Source organism: Necator americanus, chromosome IV, assembly GCF_031761385.1.
Source record: "Necator americanus strain Aroian chromosome IV, whole genome shotgun sequence".
NCBI lineage: Eukaryota > Metazoa > Nematoda > Chromadorea > Rhabditida > Ancylostomatidae > Necator > Necator americanus.
Window position 1 is genome coordinate 22,502,256 of NC_087374.1, and position 13,415 is coordinate 22,515,670.

The 13,415-nt window shown below is 45.5% G+C and overlaps 6 protein-coding genes across 7 annotated transcripts; 2 read left to right on the forward strand and 4 right to left on the reverse strand.

Annotated features, from left to right (window-relative positions):
- Positions 1-18: 18 nt before the first annotated feature.
- Positions 19-2,224, reverse strand: RB195_002367 (uncharacterized protein; the record flags this gene model as incomplete). Its single annotated transcript, XM_064199601.1, has 6 exons — positions 19-174; positions 320-368; positions 572-761; positions 824-1,017; positions 1,371-1,471; positions 2,168-2,224. 6 exons carry the CDS (start codon positions 2,222-2,224, stop codon positions 19-21), a joined length of 747 nt encoding a protein of 248 aa, XP_064055482.1.
- Positions 2,225-5,619: 3,395 nt separating this feature from the next.
- On the reverse strand, positions 5,620-9,544 carry RB195_002368 (uncharacterized protein; the record flags this gene model as incomplete). 2 transcript variants are annotated; one of them, XM_064199603.1, is made up of 5 exons in its annotated part: positions 5,620-5,648; positions 5,704-5,843; positions 6,035-6,179; positions 7,667-8,857; positions 8,908-9,544. In XM_064199603.1, 5 exons carry the CDS (start codon positions 9,542-9,544, stop codon positions 5,620-5,622), a joined length of 2,142 nt encoding a protein of 713 aa, XP_064055483.1. The 2 variants fall into 2 exon arrangements, with proteins under 2 accessions (XP_064055483.1, XP_064055485.1); XM_064199602.1 differs by lacking the exons at positions 5,620-5,648; positions 5,704-5,843; positions 6,035-6,179; positions 7,667-8,857 and having other exon boundaries at positions 8,873-9,544.
- Positions 7,545-8,462, reverse strand: RB195_002369 (uncharacterized protein; the record flags this gene model as incomplete). The annotated part of the gene is made up of 1 exon (XM_064199604.1): positions 7,545-8,462. The coding sequence occupies one exon, from the start codon at positions 8,460-8,462 to the stop codon at positions 7,545-7,547; it is 918 nt and encodes a 305-aa protein (XP_064055484.1).
- Positions 9,545-9,843: 299 nt separating the features above from the next.
- RB195_002370 (uncharacterized protein) lies at positions 9,844-10,275 on the reverse strand (the record flags this gene model as incomplete). The annotated part of the gene is made up of 1 exon (XM_064199605.1): positions 9,844-10,275. The coding sequence occupies one exon, from the start codon at positions 10,273-10,275 to the stop codon at positions 9,844-9,846; it is 432 nt and encodes a 143-aa protein (XP_064055486.1).
- A 474-nt stretch (positions 10,276-10,749) lies between these two features.
- On the forward strand, positions 10,750-13,354 carry RB195_002371 (uncharacterized protein; the record flags this gene model as incomplete). Its single annotated transcript, XM_064199606.1, has 2 exons — positions 10,750-10,876; positions 12,753-13,354. 2 exons carry the CDS (start codon positions 10,750-10,752, stop codon positions 13,352-13,354), a joined length of 729 nt encoding a protein of 242 aa, XP_064055487.1.
- On the forward strand, positions 12,908-13,354 carry RB195_002372 (uncharacterized protein; the record flags this gene model as incomplete). Its single annotated transcript, XM_064199607.1, has 1 exon — positions 12,908-13,354. The coding sequence occupies one exon, from the start codon at positions 12,908-12,910 to the stop codon at positions 13,352-13,354; it is 447 nt and encodes a 148-aa protein (XP_064055488.1).
- Positions 13,355-13,415: the final 61 nt, after the last annotated feature.

Sequence of the window (13,415 nt, forward strand, 5' to 3'; positions counted from 1 at the left end):
GACGTTTAACTCTAGAATCTACTCGACAATGTTCACTTGGCGAAGATACGGTCTTCCACTAGGCAATTGCACGGTTTTCACCTTTCCGAACAGTTCTTCAGCTTTGGACATAGACATAGTCGGTTGCACCATGCAAGCTTCCTTGGTGTTCTTCCAGCCTTCAGGAGTAGCAATCTGAAATTATTAAAACAATTATGGTATGTGCATGTTGAATTAATCTGTTACACAGCAGATAATCATGAAATATTTTGAACATGTATCAAAGAGGGAACGAAAATTCCATGTTTTCCTCTTTCAGGAAGTTGTGGTGACAACTAACTGGCATACGGTCCGACAGCTGCATCGAGTCGATGACGCGAAGAATTTCGCTGAAACAGTCATTAGAAGAATATTACAAGAGTGTGAAGGGACCCGCAATTTTTGATGTTTTGGTCTCCCCCAGCAGTATGTATGATTTGACTGAAGCAGCTTACGCAATGTAACTTGAATTTGTAAGATTGTAAGAATTTGTAAAGAAAGCGTTGAATGATGGAAATAAAGGGTGGCATAGTAAAATATTCTGTAAACCAACTCAAAATTCCTGCCAGTTGTTGCCGGGTAGAGAATTTGGGCTCGAACGCGCTTTTTGGGGTCAATTATGAACACAGCGCGAGCGGTAAGTGGTATCCCCGTCCTGTCCTTTTCGTCTGAATCCAGCATTCCAAGTTCAACGGCTAATTTGCGATCCTCGTCGGCAATAATTTCGAAAGGGAATCCATCATCTTAAAATCAATGATTTTAGAATACATAGATACTTGCTTTGTGTCGAGTTGGTTTTACTTACAGGTAACGTTTGAATCGTTCGCATAAGCAACAATATCACTTATCCAGCCGCGATGTGATTCGGGCGAGTCACAACTAAGAGCGATCATCTGGACATTGCGTTCCTGGAACTTCTCCGCCAACTGCGCAGCTCTAGCAAGCTCAGTCGTACATACTGGTGTGAAATCAGCAGGATGTGAGAACAAAATTGCCCAGCTGAAAACCAATGGACAAAGAAATATAGTCGTTCAAAACGACATGAAACTCGGTCCAGTTGTATCAATGGCGGTGCCCGCAGCGTGAGGGATCGAGGTGGACCATCGAGAACTGCAGCGATGGGTGGTGCTCAGCAAAGGTCCTCAGTTGTCAGTTATCAGTTCGATCCTAACTACTACGCTCCACCTCACCGCTTCGAGTGCAACCGCTTGCGCAACTTGTCGAGTTCATGCCGTTTTGACCCGTCCATACAAAAAATGCCAGCGGGGTCAGATACGATTACAATTAAAAATCGGCTCCGATTGAGAAATGACTTTTAACATAAACGATTCTGAAGTATGTATAAATACTACCTTTCACCAATCCATTCATGAAAGTTTTCGATTTTTCCTATGTTCGTTATGGCAGAAAAAGGTGGAATCGTATCACCAAGTTTCATGTTGATATGGAAATCCTGAAAGGAATTGACACACTGCGAATTCCTTTCAATCATCGGTAGGAATCAGAAGGATTCAAAATTGAATCACGATGAAATAGCTACAATAAGCGTCCAAAAATACAAGATAAGAATGGTGGACGATAGAATCATTTCTTATGGAGTTTCGAATCATATATGTATTAACTACTGGAATAAAACCACCGCATCCCTTCCTTCACCTTGAACGTAAACCAGGAAGAAGTTATGCCTCCTAGTTAGTAAAACGTGTTGAGGAGAAAAACAGCAAGAAATGAAGACGGATGAGAGAAATGGCAACTACAAACGTATTCATAGATGCGATCCTAATGCAGCCAATACAAGTATCGCTTCAACATTCGTATCTAAACTTGCACCCAGCTGCGGGGCCCCAGCTAAAACTACTTACAATACTGCGCGGGCGGTCGGTAGCAGCAGGCTGGCCCGCTGCTAGCTCTTATGTATCTGCGGCTCCATCACATGCGTGAGAGCCTGTGGTTGCGAGAATTTGTCATGGACTCGCCTTGAGAAAGAAGGTTTCTAACTTATATTAAAACAACGGAAGGAATCTTCCTTCTACTACTTGTGAGTTCGACAACAGAGCAGATCTCTACATTTATAAATGGTGGTAGTATGAAACAAAAGAATGCTTCTAAAGCTTGTATGCTAGCATAAGAGCATAGAAATTACCAATACCTGCAACGTTGAAAAAAAGGATATCGGAAAAGCTCGAGAATCTCCGAGAGCCTTCATCTCTGCTGCTTGTTCTCATGTATCTAAATTCTCATTATTAATTTTTGTGAACCTTCACAGAGCGTACGACTTGACTGGTGTTTGACGTTTAAATCATAATACCAATTCATTTATTTATGTTTTTCAGATACTACACTAATTACCACTTTAAATAAGTTTTGCGTTATAATCTCCAAGTCCGTTATATATTCCGTTTTGCGTTATATTTGTGTTAACGTCCACCATCTTTTTCATTCATCTTGTTTAGATGGTTCATCCGCGAATCATATAGACCGCAAGAGAAATATTTGTCCATAAAAGCATATCACAGATAGAAATTCAGCAAGCATCTTCCAGACGTCTGTATTCAAGTCCACATATTTTTGAAAAGATAGACGAAAAAAAAACCTAAGAAAAAAGTATATCTGAGAGGGAAATTGAAGGGGTAGCTGCGAGCAAACAACTTCTAGATGTATCAAAAGGGATAAGCTGAAAGTTGCGAAAATAAGAGTCACCCAAGTCCCTGCCAAACTCAATCCCACGCTAGCACATGTCATAACGTCACGTTCTAACCAACACCGTCAGCTTTACAAACATTTCAGTAACCTATAATGCAGTGTGTAAACTATTAGATGAACTTAGTAGCTATCGAGCACACAGTGGAAGAAGTAGTAGAAACAACAGCTTAATGAAGCTGTGCTAGGTAACAGTAAACAACAGAATTGGTCATGCTCCCCTATTCACTTTTCAAGTTCTAAATTCTTTTCATTCAAATCAGAACGAATTTGCACACATGTCTTTAACAAAGCGGAGCTCCAAGTCCGCTAAAGAGACTGAAACGCGATAAAACCGGTAATGACCCAGCGCGCTCCAAACCTACTAGGACGGCTGCCGCGCAACCCCTGCGCAGCCGTTTAAGTAGATTCAGATGAGGCTCAGTTGCGGTGTCGTGCCGCCACTTGGACCAACGCTAACGCGCTGTGAAATTCAAAATAGTCAAGCGGGTAACTATAGTCGGGTGACGTCGACGTGAAGCTCGGTGCAGTTCCGCAAGCGGCTGCACTCGAAGCGATGCGATGGAGCGGAGCGGTTAAGATCGGAAGTGGACCTTTGTTGGCACCACTCACCGATTGCAGTTCGCGATGATCCCACCTAGAGCCCAACCCCTACTCTCCACCGCAGCGCTTCGAGCACAGTCGCTTACACAACTGCACCGTGCTTCATTTTGTTTTGACACGGCTATACCTCCTCCGTTGTTTCAGAGGAATCGGCTCGGAAAAAGCTAGATAATGAATGCTACACGTTGCTTCACGAACTCTTGCCATGAAACAGACGAGGAGATAACCAAAATAAGTTGTGATACAATAAAGAAAAGAGAGTATGATCTACGAATTTAGAAGTAAGGGATGAAATTGGAACATGGCCTTTTTGACCCTTATCTCAGTTCAACTACTTCAAGTAATTGCACAACTTCTAATAACTTTTCTTCTTCAATCAACATTTATCTTCTCCTTGTTTCATTTACTCTTGCATCGATTTCCTTATTTAATTTGCATTTTTATACCTTCTCTTGCATTCCGCATCATCTCTGTTTTACTTGTCCTATTTCTCCGTTCTATTTATTTTTCGCAGGCGGACATTTTTCAACATAATTGGCTTCTTTGCCATTTTCATTTGATTCACACAATATGAAGTCGTAGTCGTAATCTTGACGTAGTAGTCGAACAACCGCCTTTAGCCTCGCTATTGTTTCAGCTTCAGTGACTAAAGGAGTAACGGCTTCGTGTTCTTCACTTTTCTATCCTATTTTTGCCATTATGTAACGGCATCGCCAGACATCCAAAGTGATTCAATGGATTCGATTTGACTCTAAGTTTTTTGAGCTACTTCCTGCGAGAAAATTTGTTTCCATCGATAACTTTGTTTTTAAGCAACACTTAACTTGAATGTATCTCTTTGTTACGGTAGTAATTTCAAAACAACCGCAGTGATGGCAACTGTAAGTAAAATTCGGGGGAACAAGTGAGTAGTCATACTTCCGCACAAACGAAGAACGGAAATGAAATCAAAATTTACATTTCATTTACTAGAAAATATTGAATTCTGTCTCTAAATTTCGCTCTTTCCTTTACTTCCTCTAAAAAGCGCAAGACTTATCTTCGAACCTGAAGGGAATTTGATTTCCCTTTCTGTGTCCAAAATTGGTTGAATAGTAGCACGAAACTGCTCTTCGAAGAAAAAAGTCTTGAAAGCGAGACCAGCGACACTAAAAAGTTCATTGGGAATTTTTACGAGCTGCAACTTCAAGTAAAGTCTGAGAACGCCACATAAGTTTTATCATAGATCCCTTCGGCTTTCCTCCGTACTTTTTTTCCATTATCGGGTTCCGATATTGGAACAGCATAATTCATATGTTATCCCGTAGAAAAAGTTCCTTAACCAATTTTAAAGAGATACTGAAGAAGAAACTTTGCTTTCATTTGAGAAAGTTCCAATATTTTCGATGCGGATCGTGTTTCCTTAGCTTCAATATTCTTGCCATTTATTCAAGTTGTGGTTTGGGTGCTGATTATCGTATGCTACGCATTCACTAACTAGGAGCAAAACACTTACAAGCTAGGAAATAAAGAGTGGAGGAAGGAGGGTAAAGTTAAGAGGGAGCAGAAAAACAGAATTATAAGCGATAAGAAATACTGCATGAAGAAAAAGAAAGAGGTCGGAACTGAAACCATTCGTGAGGAGACAAAATAGACAAAGCCATAAAAAGGTACAAAATAAAACATTGAAAAACAGAGAAACAAGAAAAAACAATAATATCCAGCAAAACAAGGGAATAAAGATGATACAGAAGACGATAAAGGAACTGAAAATGCAAATTAAGTAGGGAAAGCAATGGAAGAACAAGCCGAAGAAGGAAAATAAAAGTGTAGAGAAAAAAAAAGGAAAAATGTAGAAGTTACATAGTTACCTGAATTATCGACGTTAGCCACCAGATAAGGGGTTAAAAAGCCACTGTTCCACTACTTTCCCTTACTTTTAAACCAGAGAATCTTCTGTACTACTCCTCTTCCTTTCTTGTGGTACAACTTATTGTGATTTTCTCCTCATCTGTTTTATGATGGAAGTTCATGAACCATCATATAGCATCCATTTTCTATCTTTCTCCGAGCCATTCTTCTGAAACAACGGAGAAAACAGTTGCCTGCTATGTCGTTTAAAATCCCGCGTGTGATGCGGGCCACCGCATCCAAAATTCGCCGCAGTCCAAAAAGGCGGCAGAAGTACGAGTTAGCATTGATGCGTTCAATGGGTCAAAGAAGGGTGATTGGGCGGCGAAGTAACGATGAGAAACAGAACGATACTTGTAGAGAGGAGAAGAGAGTGTAGTCCGCAGTTACAATGGTAATGCAGAAGTGCTAGAAGTGAGAGTGAGATCGCTTGCCGGCTAAAGTGTTATTATTGCCAGTTAATAGGAGTTTAAAGAAACTGGAAAAACAAACCTTTCTCTTCTATTTCGTTGTCGTAGTTCCATCTGTAGCGGTGTTCATCCTGCTCAAATGATGGTGCGCATGGAAACCAGCGACGATTCTCGCCACACAACGAGAGCCGTTCAACCGCGCCGAACGCGTGGCTATGAACCCTGTTGAAAGCCGTTGATATGAGTTACCTTCAACCAGGTGAATGTGATGCGCGAAAACAGTCTTAGTGTGCTTGGTATACTTCAATTTCTTCCCTCTTTTCTGTTTTGTTCCAATCGACACACACCGGTCCACGACAGCAAATCACGCCTCTTCTCATTGCACAATTAGCTAAGGGCAACTTGAGGCTCACACAACTCCGCTTCCAAAGATGGTGATAGGTCGCAGTAGGCACCAACACGCGATTGTTGTGTTCGCGTTGCTGAAGGTGAGAACACAGAAGTCGCGCGTGTAAACCCCGCGAAGTTCACCTTCGGCGGTAGAAAGGGACTCACGCACTACACTTCCGTAATTTCAAAAAGATAGATGAACGTGAACGAGGTCTACCATGAAGAGAAGGAAACAAACAATGAGTTAAGAAAAAATCGCGACCTTCGTAAACTATGGCTATCGCGGAATCTACTGCAGATGTCGTAGTTACACTAGATGCGCACACTTGTTCACAGCTCCTGCGACTTGCTGAAAACAGCTCCAGAAGCGAGTGCAGCAGCAAGAGTGCAGCCAAATCAAACTTAACTTGTCCAAGTTAACATTTTCAGAGCATTGCGGATAGATAAGTCAGGTACGGATAATGAGGGATACATTGGTTGTGTTCGAGATATATTATTTATGAAAGTGGAATACATAGTCGTGTCAAAACAACATGAAGCACGGACAGTTGCGCAAATGGTTGCGTTCGAAGCGATGCGTTTGAGCGTAACGGTGTGGGTCGGTGAGGTGAAGACACCTTCGGCCATGCTTCACTGTTGCAGTTCGCGAAGGTCCGACGGTGCGGTGCAAAATCTCAGGTCCACCCCTGATTTTCCTAATAGCAGCTTTGAAACGGACTACCAAAGCCAGGCAATACCACCACCGCACCTGCGAAAATCTCTGTACAAGTACCCTTGGCAGGAGACCTGAACAGCGCAGGATACCACGAACTTTTATTGAGAAATAGGTCGGTGCAAAATCTTAGATCCACTTCATGAAATCAGAAACGGAGGAGTAAGAGGTTCTGTTCCCATACACCTCGTGTACAAGAAATCTCCACAATTTCTCCATCGGGTTAAGATCTGGGGAACAACTTAGCCACTCTAGAAATTTGATTCCTTTCGCATCAAATCAATCTGTAATCGACTTTGACACGAGTGCAGACGCATTATCATCATGAAAAACTAGGTTACCCTTCGAAATTTCGTGAAATAAGGCAGTATGTGGTCTTCAAGCGCTTTCTGATAGTCTTCCATGTTCATATTACACGAGACGAACGCAACAAGCCCGTATCCGGAAAACGGGGCCCAGACTATGAGACTTCCAACACCGAAGTTACGCCTTGAGGAACACTCGTTCCTCTTTCCCCAGATGCAAGAGTATCTCACACTTTCCCAACTCGTGTTCATGTGTGCGCGAGCGAACTTAAGCCTGGCGGCCTCACGGCGGTCAGTCAAACGAGTTATGTACTTTTCATAACTTGATTAACGATGTAAGAACAGCGGTTCAAGCTGCGTCGTACTGTTCGTCTCGATGCGGGCAGATCAAGACAATCCCGGAGGCTGACCGCAGACTCGCTGCTGTTGGGAGCCATCCGGGCGACTGTCATCCCTTCTAAATAATTTTCGTGGACCATCGGTAGCGATTTTTTTCTTAGAAGGTTTTCGTGTTCTTTAGATAGTGGTTGATGCATTCATTTGTGATATCGCCCTAGTTGATCCGCGATCTTCCTGTTTGAATGAATGGCCGCGTGATGGCATTGTCATCCAAGATTTTCTCAAGCTTCGTGAGTGACGTTGACGAGGTCCTTGAGCCGTATCCACCTGAGCTCTCAGCTGGTCCATCTGTGCGAACACGTCACCCCATCTCGTTGGCGGTCTCCCTCGAAGGCGTTTTGCGTCCCTTGGGAACCACTCCAGCGTTCTTTCAGTCCATCTATCGTCGATTCTTTTCATGATGTGATCGGAACATCTATGTTTTGTTTTCGATACATATTCCGCTGGGTCGCGAAGACGGGACATTCCTCTTAAGTCGGAGCTACGAAGACCGGCAAGGCGTTGTGTGCGCCGGTTAAACTTCCGGAGACATCTCTCAAGGGCTCTGTGGGTAGTAAGTAGCTTCCTAGACATGGCCGCGGTGTCTGCCCACGTCTCCGCTGCGTAACAGAGCGCTGGAAGGACTGTCGAGTCGAACAGATGGGCACGAAGATCATGGTCCGTCAGTTGGTCCGTAGCTTCCCTGACGGCTGCGAATGCTGCCCATGCTGCTCTCACTCTTCTATTCAGTTCTTCCTTCAAGTCGTTTTCCATGTTCATAGAACGTCCGAGGTATACGTATGACGGAGTTTCCACGATTTGGGCGCCTTCAAGTTGTACTCCTCCGTCCTCGCAGTGCGCGTTATTCATGAACTGTGTCTTCTTTCTGTTTATTCGTAGTCCTATTCTCTTCCCTGCTTCGTTCAATTCGTTGAGCATCGTTTCTGCTTCATTGGTACTGCTCGAAAAGAGAACGATGTCGTCCGCGAAACGAAGGTTCGAAAGAAATCTTCCATCAGCACGTATGCCCCTTTCTTCCCACGATAGTGATTTCATTATCCATTGCAATGCAGCCGTGAACAGCTTCGGCGATATAGTATCGCCTTGTCGTACCCCCTTTCCAATGGGTATGGTGAGAGGGCGGTGGAAAAGCTGTATCCTAGTCGTGCATCGTTCGTAGCAATTGGCTAATGTCCTCACATACGACGCGTCCACACCTTGATCGACCAGCGCTGACAGTATTGCATTCGTTTCTCCGCTGTCAAAGGCTTTCTCATAGTCGACGAAGGTTAGAACAAGGGGCAGGCGGTATTCCCGGCAAACCTCTATGACCCTCGACACGGTCTGGATGTGGTCCAAGCAGCTGAACCCTTGGCGGAAAGCAGCTTGTTCTTGAGGCTGGGCTTCATCCAGCCTCCTAGATATGCGTGTGAGGATGATCTTGGTGAATACTTTGTATAACACGCTCAGCAACGGTAGTTCCGAAGGTCCTCTCGGTCACCATTCTTATGGATAAGAACGGTTCGCGAGGTCTTCCACTGGTCTGGGATCCTTTCTTTCTGAAGATAGGATGTCATGTGCGCTGCTAAGATTACATGAAGCGGATGGCCACCAGCCCGAACAAAGTCTGCTGATATAAAATCAGGTCTGGGGGCTGTGCCAGGTTTCATGCTCTTGATAGTGACTCGTACTTCCGAAGGGAGAATCCGTGGTGGAGCTTCGCCAGTGGGGATGATTGGGCTTGACACAGGGGTTGATGAACGGAAAAGGTTCGAGTAAAACCTCTTCGTAATGATTTCCATCTCACGACGAGAAGATGTGCGAGTCCCGTCTTCGCTCAGCAAGGTTGCTAGCGGAATATTATATTCGCGGAGATCCCTGCGGCACTTCTTTAGACTCGTTCTTCTTTGTGCTGCTTCTAGAATCTTCTTCTGCCTGTACTTCAAAAGATCCTCCTGCAACGGTTTTCTGCAGCTAGTGTTTGCTACTAACCGCTCAATGTGCGATGCATTCGGATCAAGCCTCAAAGATCTTCTTCTTCCTAACAATTCCTTGGTGGTCTTCGAAATTCGATCCAAGTTTGTCGTGCGTGGCTTCGAGGCACGCTCAGCACAGGCTCGTAATCCTCCGAGCAGCATCTCCTAGTCCACGTTTGGATCCTTCTCGATGTCCCAGTTACCTTGAGACAAGGAGTCCTCGAGTATGCAGTCGTCGTAGACGACTTCTTTTCTCCTTCGTTGCCGATAGTAGATGTTCTTTTCCATCGTGTGGATAAGTCGTATTTTCGCACGAAGGAGACGATGATCAGAACAACTACAAAAGGATGGTACTACTGAGACGTCAAGTAGACACCACCTCCGGTTGGTGAGTATGTGGTCGATCTCCGCACGAGTCGCGCCATTGGGCGATTCCCATGTCCACCGACGATGATCTTTTTTCATGAAAAGAGAGTTCCCATGAAAGAGGCGAGCGGCGGACAACAGCCCGGCGAGACGATTGCCATTTTCATTCCGGTCCCTAGTCCAAATCTTCCAATCCTGTATTCCTCTTCTGTGGCCTTTCCTAGTTTTGCGTTGAAGTCTCCGATAACGAATTTGTAAAAGGACTTCTCGTTGTGGACTACTTCCTCCAGCTCCTCGTAAAACGCGTCCAATTCGGAATCATCAGCTGCTGGTGTTGGTGAATAGCAGTTGATGATACTGATGGATTTTTGGCGCAGAGGGCGGAGGCGAAGAATGGCCAGACGAGGTGACAGGATCTCGTGAGAATCGACGAGATGGACGACAGATGGGCGCACAACAAAACCAACACCGCCTACATTTCGCGACGGAATCTTCTCCCCACGAATGACGAGTGCACCGTCATTCATCTATCGTACGTCGCTCCTTCTGCACTTGGTCTCCTGCAGAGCAATCACGTGAAATTTGATACGCTCTGCAGCTTCGAGAAGGGGTCAGGTCAGCGTCTGTGGAAACTGTTCTCGCGTTGTAAGTACACAGTCTGAGACACTCTCCATGACGAGTCGTGCGTGTGTCGCCTTGGTCCAGAATCAATGACGTCCTGAGCAACCTGAGATTTGATCGCCTCTCACCGGTCGCCATACCGTCCGACGTCTGAGAGGGCAGGGCCCAGTGTGCAGGGTACTGAGGCAGTGAATGTGCTGGAGTGGTAAAGAGACTTTTTCCCAAACTAAGCAGCCATGCCACGACGAGCTTAGCTTTCACCACAGGTCGTCGCCCAACCTATATGGATCAGGGAGCCACCTTGCGACATTTTGCCAAGACGGTGGTGAATCTTAGCAGTGGTTTACCCTTAGCTAGGCTTCCGATTCCGAGAAGTCGGAATGTCGGATGTGTCGAACTCCTTCTCAGCTTGGGAGACCCTGCCGGAGGACGAACCTCCGCTGTGCATCGCAGTTCGACGCCCAGTGTCACCTCCACGCCACTATGAGGCGGTAAACCGTTGTGGAGGTCTATTGACCTATTTATACCCAAATTTGCTTCAAAAAACAACAGTCGTGGGAAAATCTCAGGTAGACCTAAGAGTTTGCACCGGCCTATTTCTCACTAAAAGTTCGTGGCATCCTGCGCTGAACAGGTATTCTGCCGAGGGTGCCTATATAAAGGCTTTCGCAAGTGGTATTGCCCGGCTTTGATAGTGGTTTCTAGGCTGTATTAAGAAAATCAAGGATGGACCTTTGCACCGCACTGTATACGTCTGGTCAGAAGAGAACTCCATCGCAGAAACAGATTGTGATGAATATCGATGTCTCACTTATCCACTGTATAGTTGGGTCAAAACGACATGAAGCACGGACAGTTGCGTAAGCGGCTGCGCTCGAAACGCAGTGGTTAGGATCGTGTAAGGATCCTCCCTACCGCCACCCATCTCTGCAGTTCCCATGGTCCCACCTCGATTCCAGCCGCTGTCTCCACCGCACCGCTTCGAGCGCAGCCGCTTACGCAACTGCCCATGCTTTATGTCGTTTTGATCCGACTATATCTAGGCTCTCAGATTGATCTCAGAGAAGGACTGCTGTGCCAGGATCGGCCCATAATACTAACGTATTCCTCACGTCGGTCCAGCCGAAAGCCTGAATTAAGCGACTAGGAGGTGTAAGGGAGTTTGGAGTCGCCTTCAACAAATAAACTCCACCTGTTCACTCCAGGAAAACGCAGTCTTCCCAAAAACTCATGTGACTAGAGGCTTCCAACCTGCCCATGGGTTTTAAATTTTTATGCAAAACACAGTAATGGAAAAGACTCTCCTGATTTCGGAGGAAAGCCTGCTACGATAGCGTCAGGAAAGACGGGGTTACAAGAGTCATGTAGGCTACCGGAATGGAGGAGGACTAGAATGACGATCTCCACTTACGCTCCGCCTGTACGCTTGCATCGGATGGGGCCATTGAAGATCTGATGATACAAACCAGGAAGTTTAAGTACGATGTCATCGGACTGACTGAGACGAGACGACGCCACCCACTGAGCACCGTGTATCACACCGAAGAAGAACTGTTCTTAGGAACTTGCGACAGTAGAGGAGTTGGTGTCCTCGCCAACACGAATATGGCAATAAACATCGACTCTTTCGAACAACTTGCAACCCGAATCGGACGTTTACGGATGAGAAGATGTAGTCGATGCGTTTGACAATCTTCGTCACTTGCGCTCCAACATCAAGCTACGAAGAAGAATGTCGAAACTTTCTAGATGGACCTAGAAAAGTTCTACAGAGAACATCGCATCCTCTACAAGGTCATAATTGGTTACATTATTATTACATTACTACGATTAAAGCGCCAAAGTTGGCCCAAGAAGAACGCGTGAGGAACATCACGTCGGGACCGAGGGCCTTTAATGGAATGAGCAGAGAGAGAGAGGCTTTTCGAGTTCATCATGACGACTACGACCATCCATTGGAATTCGCAATTCCGAAGGCCTTCCTCTCCACGCTGGACGTGGGAGTCACCCGATGGAGGGTATCATAATGAAACCGACCACATCATCGTCAGTAGAAGGTTTTGCCTGACGGATGTCGCTGTTGTATCAAAGTTTTATACGGAATAGGACCATCGCCTTCTTCGAAAAAGATTTTCTTTTACACGGAGAGGAGAAAAAGCCGCGAAGTTCACTAAGCGAACTCTCAGAACCATCATCGACTGGTCTTCGCTTCGTTTTTCGCTTTTTGGGAAGGTACTGTCATGGAATAGTCGACGATGAATATGAACGGCTTGTAGAACATCTTCGCGACTCTATGAGGTAAGCGAAGAGTTTCAAAACCAAGGGACGCCCGTCTCCGGAAACTGTAGAGCTGATAGGTCTGGTTGAGCTGCACGAGCTGCAGGCAACCAGGAACTCACGACCGAGCTCGCAAAGTTTTGCACAGAGGCGATAACAGAAGAGCTCAAAGAGAGAAGAGCAGAAGTGTTGGCTGAAGCTGCAGGGGCGCGACAGAGCACTCACTACGCCCGTCGAAACTTCGTCAATCGCAAAACAGTAATGACTGCTCTCCAGACCTCAGGAGGAACAACTACAGCATGGAGAAAGGTGGTGGAAAAAGCTATTCACAACTTCTACTCAGATCTCTTCGACCACGTCCACTTGCGTCCTCACCATCTGAGGGAAGATGGACATGTCATTCCAAAAGTCCTCCCTTCCGAAGTCCGACATGCCATCATGTCGGTGAAGAATCATACTTCACCCGGTCTCGACAGAATCAAGTCTGAACATCTGAAGTACCTACACCCACTCCTCATCAATCGCACACTGGCGATGCTCTTCACGTTATCTATCGTGACGTTCCTAAGCAATGGAAAAGCCGTGTTGTTGCATAAGAAGGGAGGCCCACAAGACATCGGCAACTATCGCCCAATCTGCTTACTGTTTGTCAACTACAAGCTCTTCACAACAAGTAGTCCTAAACAGGATAGAAAGAACATTAGATGAAGAACAGCCATGCGAGCAAGCAGGGTTCCGAAAAGGGATCAGTACGATTGACCACATACAC